The sequence below is a fragment of the Pagrus pagrus genome, assembly GCF_965226575.1.
Source record: "Pagrus pagrus genome assembly, chromosome: 21".
Classification (NCBI taxonomy): Eukaryota; Metazoa; Chordata; class Actinopteri; order Spariformes; family Sparidae; genus Pagrus; species Pagrus pagrus.
The window spans coordinates 9,438,716-9,449,454 of NC_140208.1; the positions used below are offsets into that span (position 1 = coordinate 9,438,716).

The 10,739-nt window shown below is 40.5% G+C and overlaps 1 protein-coding gene across 1 annotated transcript in view; it reads left to right on the top strand.

Annotated features, from left to right (window-relative positions):
* Positions 1-9,755, top strand: part of LOC311250189 (paired box protein Pax-2a-like) — a gene marked incomplete at its 5' end in the record, with an annotated part of 39,788 nt that extends 30,033 nt beyond the window's left edge. The window contains 3 exons of the mRNA XM_084341765.1: positions 5,239-5,340; positions 7,752-7,838; positions 9,433-9,755. Coding sequence (XP_084197891.1) covers positions 5,239-5,340; positions 7,752-7,838; positions 9,433-9,509 — 266 coding nt within the window. The 3' untranslated portion in view covers positions 9,510-9,755. The remainder of the gene's footprint in view (positions 1-5,238; positions 5,341-7,751; positions 7,839-9,432) is intronic.
* Positions 9,756-10,739: the final 984 nt, after the last annotated feature.

Genomic DNA, 10,739 nt, shown 5'->3' on the forward strand with positions numbered 1-10,739 from the left:
CTTTCCTGTCACGTTGTTGTGGATTCGAGATAAAACCAGAGAATCTTCTAAAGGTATAATCAGTTTAAACTGTGTGATGTTTTCAGGCACTTAATGGCGACATTTGTTGTCAGTTTGTACCTTTTAGTCGTACCTGCAGAAAGCCCATCACTCGAACGATCCTGTGTGTGAAAATCAGATATTTCAAGGCACTTTAAAAAGCAGGAAACACTGTATTCCCAGCTCAGCAGCCACCATTTCAAGCCACTTCTCAAATTAAGACGGAAATCAACAGGCTTTTGTAACAGCAAACCAAAAAATCTTTGAATTGATTTTCGCAGGGAAGGAAAAAAAAAGGAGGCCAGAGGAAAATAAATAGCTTGATTTGCTGGCGTTCAATCTAAGGGGACTGTCAGAGGAAGCAGACAATATAAAGAAGCCCATCTTTTAATGAGAATCTGGACACACATCTCTGTTGTAAAAAACAACAAAGGCTAGGAAGCAGCTAATGAGGCTATCATTGCTGTACAGAGAGTTCTCCGAACTGGCGCCTCTCTGAAAGAGGGCTTTAAAGCGGACATAAAGCAACAGTCACAGAGCTGCTGGCAGTCACTGCCAACTGTATCCTGGAATATACAAAAACAGGATTCAAGGGAGGCTGAGGTTATTATTATCAGAGTCAACAAGTGATGAAAAGAAGCTGCTGATGGTGAGAGACTGGTGTTCACAGTTATTACTGCGTATAGAAAATGTATCCTCCACATCTCTGATCTTTTGCATTAGTATATTTGGACTAATAGAATACGAATATACACAATTTTCACTCGTCTGCTCCAAAAATGTAAGCAGAAAAGAAAAAAACCCACCAAAATGTGTTTTATTGTTGATGTTCAGGGTTATCATGAGAATTGAAGTTGAAATCATTCTTAAAATTGGCACAAACATTAATGGGCTTTGGTGTATGAGAGTGTCCATTTATGGTGACGAAATGATGCGCCTCAAAAAGAACAGCACTGCTATTCGATCAATCAGCCAATCTGAATCAGAACCACTATGTGGAAGAGGAAAAGTAGCTTGCTTCTGTATGTTTGCATATTAAAATAACATCTTTTGTTTTTACGAAAAGACATGATTATTTCCAAAAATTAAGCAAAAAAAACATGTTTTATTTTTGCTATTTAAGGTTAGAATGAAGGTAAAAGCCCCCAATGAAGGTTAAGTTGAAAGTATTGATGCCCTGACCCAATACCCTGGATCGGTATCAGGGCTAATATTGATCAGTATCAACCCACTTCGAGTTAAACACAGCTTCTCAGTCATTCACTGATGTTGATGCAAGTTTATAAACCTTCTAGAACAATTTCCTTAAAAATAGCAAAAACATGAATGGAGTTTGGTGTATGAGCGTGTCCCCCAGTAAAACAAACCAAAAATCAGCACTGGAATCGAATCCGAATCGGTATTTGAAGAGGAAAAGTAGATGAATAAGTGTTATTTGTTCTTCCCAGTATTCCTAGTTTTGCCGTATCTTGGAGGAAGAAATTAAACTAGATGTTTCCCTTGTAAGGTAACGGCAGAGATCCTGAGCTCATTATGTATTTCATCTCTCCGAAGCGGGGTAATGAAGAGATAAGAGTATTTACTTTTATTAAACATGTACGACTGCTGTAGCTGCTGCAATAATAATGAAGAAAAGATTGGGTCAGTGTTTGCTGAGACAGTCAGACAATACACACTCACACACACACACACTCACACACACAATGGCCTCACCCCTGCCGGACCCCCCACCTACAGTACTCCCACGGCTCCCTTTGACTTATGTGCACTGGCTTGTGGCTAACTAATTCTTATTATAAATGAAAGGTCCGGCATGACCTCACTCTTCTCTGTAAAGCTCTTTAACTCGGCAGCCCTCGAGTCTGCGGCGCTTTAACCAAAAGACACATCTCACCAGGCCTCGTACAATACAGCCATCAGAGCTGAGACCTGCAGATAATAGAGAGCAGCTGTTCAACATGAGGCTGAATCGTTTCTTTATCGTACAATAATCTCAGATGGAGAAGTTCTTTCTTTTGCGTATGTGTTTTTTGGGGGAAATAAGACACACTGTAGTATTTTTATTATGATACAGGCACATTTTTCGGATACAGAAGTGAAAACATGTCTGAATTCATAGTAGTCGAGGTATTTGGATTAATCCATTACACAGTATGGCTCCTTTTAGAGCATTGTATGTTAATATAGTATATATATATAGTATATAGTACATGCTTTTAAATGTAATATGCATTTTAATGATGCAGCAGGTCAGACGGGAGCTAATTTGAAGCACTTCTTAGTAGTTTAATCAGAGTTAAAGTACAATATTTCATTAGAAATGTTTTGGAAAACATTTCTGCCAAGGCCCAACAGTCCCCTTTAATTCAATCAAGCCTAATCAGATATCGAACTCGACAGATCTAGGATCTGCATCTAATTGTACTCATCAAGATCAATGCATTATTCTCAGAGAAATTAATGTAGAAAAACGTACTTTCTCGCAATGTTAAAGGACGTGAGAAAAAATTCCTGGATCCATCTCGTTATCCAGATCAGCACCAAAAGTTGATGGGGTCTATTCTGGGCTTGGACCCGTCCTACATCCAAGTTTCGTGGGAATCCGTTCAGTAGTTTTTGTGTAAACCTGTTGACAAACCAACCAACCAACAAACGGAAAGATTTACCCACTTGGCGGTTGATATTCCCTGTGATGTTTTTACCTTCATGTCTGTGTCCATGTATAATCTATGTAGGTAGCATATATAGAAGGTCACATCTGTCTCTCTTGTATTGCATCTTTATGAATCTCCCCTGTATTTACAAAAAAACAAGGCCTTCATCCATCTATCATCTCCCTACATTAAGAAAAAGCCATACATGGCCTCCATGACTACTTCTTCCCCCACTTCCTCCTCCTCCTCCTCCTCCTCCTTCTGGCAGGCCTGAGTCCTGTGGACCTCCAGGCCTGCCACCAGACTCACCAGCCGTTTCACTCCCCGGCCCCCGTGGCCCTCCCCCTGCAGCCAGTCTGCCTGCCAGCCTGTAGTAGCAGGTACTTCAATACCCAGAGGGCTCATACGCTCAACCCTCAATTAAACAAATACATTGCTCATGATATTGCGCATGTAGGAATTTGATTTTTTATGTCAATATCTAAATTTGCCCGTGGTTTATGCTCTCATTAGCAGATTCCATTTTTGATATTTGAATAGATGAATGTGTGTTGTTCTTTAGGAGGTTAAGTGTTGCGATCGACATGTATTATCAGTTTGAAGCAGAACGTATTTGACATATTTTCTTTGCATTCTTCACAAACATTTTAGAAAGAGACAGAAAAAACTGTGTTTTTCGCTGGATGCTATATCTTAATTTCCCTTTATTTGACCAGATATAAGTTTAATTTAATACAAATCTTCTTTTTCGAGAGAGATCCGGCCAGATACAAACAACATAAACAGACTAAGACGAAAGAATGTCAAAAAAATCCAATTAGGTTGAATAAACAGGTGATTTTACAAAACTAAACAGTGTAGGGATGATATATTTAAAAGCACTGACCATATGTAATCATGTTCAAAGACGCAAAAAGTATTAAAAAACAAGTCTAAGCTCAACCAGGCGTCGAATTCACTTTATTTTAGATCATTTTAACAAAATATTTTCCCTCCTGTAGATGGTAGTTGCTCTAAAGCTCCAGTGGGAGATGATTCTCCCTTTGAGTCCAAGTGGCCCTCACAGATGACAACATAACAGGGGCCTCTCCTGCCCCGGCCCCTGCGCAGATTGGGGTTACGTGCCGTTGTCCAAACGTCCCCGTGGCTTGCGAGGACGACCCAACCGTCACTCTCAATTACAGAGCTGAATATCTGCAGCCGGACGGATGACGCTCCGCAGAGGGGCCAGTGTGCTCGGACTTCAGAGGGAAAGAGAGGAGCCTTATGGGATTCAGTAAAGGCTGCCATATTTGTTGTGAACTGCGTAATGAGGAGACATATTTATGCGAGCGGTTTTTCAGAGCAGCTGCTGTTACATTGTTTTTAGTCCACTTGTTAGAGAGGCGGACTGGTGGTTTCTGGTGTTTAGATGACAACACGGTCTTTGAAATGTTTGACCTAAACTACAGCGAGCTGTTGGGCTAACTGTGTGCTGCTGCGGTGGTGATGAGTCATCATGTGCATAGTAACATAATTATGTCTCTCAAAAGTGGTGAAGTGGCTGCGTTTTTTTTGCAATTTTATTCCTAATTTCCACTAAATTTCAAAAGGAAACATGATACTTCACTTTTTAGTAGTTATATACTTATATTTAAGTATTATTGGTGCGATATGCATGAGCCCTGTTCCGGCTAGCTGCAACTGAGCTAACTTGCTAACTGTGAATACAGTCATAGATGTATGATAAAGAGAATATAGCTATTAGCAGTTAGGTGTAACTCAGGTGATATGCTGCCCCCTACATGTTTGGAGTGTAACAACCAATTCTTACATATTGCAGCTTTAAATATAAAATCAGTAAATAATGACACATTTGTACAAATTTAGAAAGTTTCTTTTTTGTATGTATACTGTAAGAAAATTCTGCCGCCATTTCTAATCTTTGTCAAGTGTTTCATAACCACATTTTAGGGATCTCTGCAAAAAATTGTGCACATATCTGCACATATATCAATATCGGAATAATGTCAGTATTGGCATCAGTTGGATTCTAGTAGTAATATCCCAGTGGGTCAGTATAGCTAATAATACTCTGAATACTAACAGTCTGAATGCATGATGAGTACTCTTCATATATACTTAATTGATTGCAGGACCTACTACTAATAATATTGAATTTTTGCAATGCTGTATAACATTTTACCATAGGATCCGAATACTTCTTCCACTACATCATATTTAATAATTTACAATTTGAAGTAATTTACATGAATTAATCACTTTTTTTATTGGCCATATGTGAACAGATTGTAACCTGATGTGAAAAGACCTTCTCCATCTCTCTTGGTTGCCTACACAAGCCTGTAGATGATTTATTGAAGTTGTTTGATGCTGCTGGACTGTGGAAGGACTCGTGTTGGATTGACTTTATGCAACAGTAGCTAACGATAGTTCAGTTCTGAATCAGTAAAAGAGCCAAAACTGTTGTTTCTCCACGTGTCACAAACTAAAACTGATCCACTGACGATGTGTTTTTTGGTTTTGTTTCATTTTGTCTCTCCAGGTCGAGATATGGCCAACACAACCTTACCTGGGTACCCCCCTCACGTTCCCCCCACAGGCCAGGGCAGCTACCCGACCTCCACGCTCGCTGGAATGGTTCCTGGTGAGTGAGAGACGACGACATCGCTGCCTCATATTGTCATTACGGTCTGCCTAACAGGTGGCGTTGCCCTCAGAACAAACAGGTGTAGAAGCTTTAGAAGCAGAGGAAAAGAGAGTTAAGCGCCAAATTACGCAGAGAGGCGATAAATATTGACCTGCAGAGTAAGAGGCGCACACTTCCTTATATTAGCTCCGTGTGTATGATTGGATTAGACAGGCCGAATAAGTGATCAGAGACAGGGGAGAGGACGGTCGCTCTCCCTTCCTTCCTGCTTTACCCCTCTCGCCTTATTGGCTCATTATCTCCCCGCGTGGCCGTTCGCACCGGGGCGTCGATAAACAGCCCTCCCCAGCCTCTGAGCTCCAGAGCATATCCCTTTCCCCTCCTCTACTTAACCTGCAGTTCAGGTTCACAGCAAACAGTTAAGGGTCAAAAGGCAGAGGCATGGGAGCCCGGTAAATATTCAAATCGCTGTCTCTCTGAGGAGGTCAGGCTTGTGTTTCACTGCCAGAAACAGAGCAGGGATGCAGTGTCGGCGCTGGCTTTATACGCTTCTTCAGCTCCAGCATCGCCGCACAGGTTTTCACCAAAACACAGCCGGCATTTTGCTTTAATGTGATTAAACCACATGGATGGGGGGAGCAGTGGAGTGTGTCCTGTGTTAGCATATCATTTACCAATCACACAACCCATCACAGGCTCTGGCTGTGCCTCTGTTCGCCTTTATGAAGGGCTGCCATGACGTGTTCGTTATCACCTCAGCCAAGAAGGTTATAGTAAATGACCCATTTATTTCTGTCTGTTTGTTAGCGGCTAATCTTAAAAAGGACATGTTTCATTGAAGCTTGAAAATTATGTCACGGAGCAAGCCAAGGGAACGAGGAATTTAAAGGATTTCTTCAAGGGTCAGTTAGCAAAAATGACAACGATACATATTTCTTCTTACCTTCTTACCTTAGTTTCACCTTGCAGTGCAGAAAGTTTCCAGATTTTAATACCCAAATCTCTTATTTTCCTGCCACATCAGTACAGTGAAGGTGAATTTAATTTTGTCAGTGCTGTTCAAAGCACTGAAAATGTTTTTTTTTAATGATCTGACCCCTTAAAATACATCAAATGTAATAATTTCAGCTATTTTCAGCTACATTTCCGCCGTGTTTATCCCCTGGTGCTTTGTAACTATGTGAACTTGGAAATTAGGTCATGGAGTAAGGAACAGGGGTTTAAAGGATTTCTTAAAATGTTAGTTTTATTTTTCCAGATTTTAACGACTGGGGTGAAATGACCCCAAGCTAAAGCCATTTCAATCATCTTTGCCATTTTCCCATTAACTACTAGGGTTATTTGAATTATAAATCCGCCACGTGTATCCCATGATGCTCTGTAACTATTTGTATTTTGATGTAAACATTCACTTTTATTAAAATGATTAATAAGATTAGCCTTTCGATCTGAATAAACTTGGCGAACGGCAGGCGGGTGCTCGTTGCGTGCTTGCTGCAGTTTCTCTACCTGCTTCTGTTATGAAAAGCTATTTGAAAAAATATAGAGACTTTCCCCCCTTTTGACATATTTCTGCAAAAGTCCATTTAACAGCTACCAGTAAAAGGAGGGGGGAGATGCAGTAGCACCCACTGGCAGCGCAGTCCAGATTTACTTTTTGGATTTTGACTAATAAAACTGTTAAATCATCTCGGTGGAAAAAAGTCAAGTCAAACACACTTTTACTTTCCATTTGTTCTTATGTGGCACAAAGCAAAAGATGACGGCCTTAATCCCATGGCTTGTGGTTTTGTGTTACAACCCATTCATCCTATACACAACCACTAAGATTTAGTGACAGGCGCAAAACACTGTTAAAGCAAAGCCATTTCTCACCAGCTTCATATAAAATCTAGCCTTTATTGTCTCGTAAAGGAAAGAAACGTGTTGAACCAACAGCAGTGCTCACTGACATGCTCCAAGTTACTTCCCCAGCAATGAAATCCTGTCATACCAAACACCAGAGGGCTCGGGCCGGAGGGGGTTCAGATTGGAGATGTTAAAAAATCCCCCCAAGAAAGGCTGCAGGATTTATTGCAGCATATCAAAAATGTATGCATGAAACAGTTTATTACCACTCTGTATTTATTAGGCCGGTTTGGAATATACTGGAGGAAGAAGAATGGGTAGATATCCATAAATGGGACAGGGAAAGCTGCCTTCAGTGTCACATCCTGTATTGTTCAGTGTTGCATAACTTAAGTGAAATGAAAAAGAAATAAATTACTTGCTTGACTGGTCGCACAACGATGACTATCATTTTCCCCCTCAAATTGCATCCTGTTTTGAATGACGAGAAATGACTGCATGTGAAGGGCTAATGGTTTGACGCATTGAAATGCTAATTGATTTGTTGTTTTGTTTTGCAGGGAGCGAGTTTTCGGGGAACCCCTACAGTCATCCACAGTACACAACCTACAATGAAGCCTGGCGATTCAGCAACCCAGCATTACTAAGTGAGTAGAGAGTGAGAAACGGGATGAGAGACGATTAATGGACCGTTAGCAAAAAGAGAAACCCTCCCCCTGAATGGGCCAAATGTAAAACTGTAGCCTCAGCAACCGTTTATCTGCTCTATCCTGGGCTGCAATCGTTAGCATGCACCGGCTAATTAGCTTACTATTTACAGCAGTAACTAAGCTTTACTTTTAAGGTCAGGGGGACCATTATATGGGGTTAAAGGTTACCAAAAAGGAGATAGAGGGAGAATTGTTATGACTCGCAGTGTGAAAGCTGCTCTTGAATGCTATTGGATGTGTTATTGGATTTGGGGATTTTCGTGAACAGTTAGCCTCCTAACACATCTGTAAGCCTACTTACAATTTTCTCGCGAAATGTTAAAAACATACTGTTTGAAAATACAAACAATGTTATCTAAGACAATTTAGTTTATATTGGAACAATATTTTTATTTTTCTTATCATACTTTTTGCTAATATTTGGCTATTTCTTTATTCTCCTCAACGGGTGAGGATAACAGCTAACATGCTAACAAGTAGTGTCCTTTAGCAGATTATAACAATGAGTCAGCTGGAAACATTAAAACCTCGGCTACAGTTAGCATTTTCAGCTAAGTCATGGAACTGTTGTTAGCTTAATTAGCTAATAAGCTAAAAACAGAGACTTAAATACAAATAAGTGTGTTAGCTATGCACCCAAACAGGCTAATATTACAACAAAATCTCTTTATGAAACGTGACAAGGCTAACATGCTAACATTTTGCTTTAGTCTCTTTTCGCACAGTAGCATGTACTCCTCATATCTAACACCCCGTTGCAAGATTATGACAATGACTAAGCTGGAAACTTTAAAAACACTTGATGACATTCAGCTAAGCCATAACGTTAGCTTAATTCGCTAGCTAGCTACTGCTGACAAAATCCGCCAGGGAAAGTTGTCATTTTAACCTGTAAAATTGCTCGAAATGAGAAACCTGCTTTTGTCTGTAATCAAGGACCTACAGTTTAAAAAAACATATAAAAAATTTGGGCGCAGAGGCTAACGGAAAGATTGAGAGGCATAGCGGCAATGGTGCATGTCATTGTTCCAACGGCACGTTATTCGGAAACCCCACTGGTCCGTAAAATGTCTAATTTGACCGAAAGCCCGAAAACAAAAGGTCATTGCGCAGAGCCCTTCACAGGCTATCTTCTTGGCCTTAAACCAAAAAACATACCCTTACCCTAACAAGGCGCTAAGAAAGTAAGGGCATAAAAAAACTCCAGTGAGAGTGTGTTTTTCGGATCAGCAGGCCTTCGAAGAAATGGGCTTTTGTTTTCGGGATGACAGGCTGTCGGACAAATTGGGTTTCGGTCCACTGAGACATTTTACGGACTATTTGGGTTTCAGAATAATGGGGCGTCAGAACAATGGGCCGTTCCTGCAACAGCGATAAAGCGGGTGGGACAGCAATGGACAATTACCTGAAAACGTTTTAAGCGAGAAAGATTTACAGCATGGAATAATGTGTTAAACAAAAGCTTAACAATTAAACAGTTAATGTTGCTTTGTTGTTGTTTCAAATGGTTCGTTCTTCTGTTAACTTTCAGGTTCCCCTTATTATTATAGTGCCGCATCGAGAGGCTCCGCCCCTCCCACTGCTGCCACTGCCTATGACCGTCACTAGTTACCATGGAAACCAAATCAACCTGCAGGACCATGGCCTTAGCCTCCATATTGCCCCGGTGTGAGCGGCATGGTCCACTGGACACTGAGCAACTGCGCATAAAATGTTCCCGGCTCACACAATGAGAAACGTTTTTTTTGGGATACCGGACGACTTCTCTCCTCTCTCTCTCCTCGCAGCTTTTTTTTTTTGGACACTTAAAGCCAAAAAAAATATATATATATCTACAAGACAACGCCAGAGACACTGGAAGACGCTACACACACACACACACACACACACCCACACACGATGAAAACTGTGGCTAATTGCAGTGGTTTAAACAAAAAAAAAAAAGAAAAAAGAGAAAAAGACTGAAAACAATATCAGAATTTATTTTCCCCTTGTAGCAGTGTCACGGTTTCATCCCATCACGGATCAATACTGTACATTCCTTTTCTTGACGGCTCTCAGCAGGGACGCTGTCCGGAGCTTAAAATGTAGCAGCAGCCCTTTTTTTCCTTTTTCCATTCGTCTCCCTCCCGATTCAGATGGCAGCGCAGTGAGATCAGAGGAGATTAGCAGCAGCACACGCAGGCTGTGGCAGGCTAATGTTGTTGTTTTTTTGTTTTGTTTTTTATCCATCTGAACAGTCACCGACCAAACATCCAGCATGAGAAAAATCGATCGCTTTTGATGCCATGAGAAGATTAGGACATGTTCTCTGTGATACACAATCAAGATGTAAAAATGAAAATGAAATAAATAAAGAAACATCCGTTTGAGAAATAGAGGGAGCCATGACAATATATCACCATGGCCCACTATTTGCAAGATTTCAAGAAACTAGTAAATATATTCTTAAAATGATTTTTTTATTTCATTTTTATAATTCGTAAACAACTAAACTGCAGACTGCTTGGCTAGTGTTTTACTATTTCTTATTTGTCAGGATACAAGAGGTCATCAGGCAGAACCTGTCTGTGTTTTTTTTTTGTGTGTGTTAATTTTGCACTATTTTTGGAGGTTTGCAACACTGGAGCGTTATTATGCAGAAAAACGATGATGCATATTTGCTTTATTTCATGAAACTCGACTGTAAATCTAATAAGTCTCAGTCTGAAAAGGCACTTACAGTTTGACGGTTCTTTCCCTGTAATTCAAGGCCCATCTTGTCACTGCCTTGACGTGCACTACTATGTTCTCACAGCTTACATTTCTATTTAAGTTGATTAAGTCTTTGGCATTCAA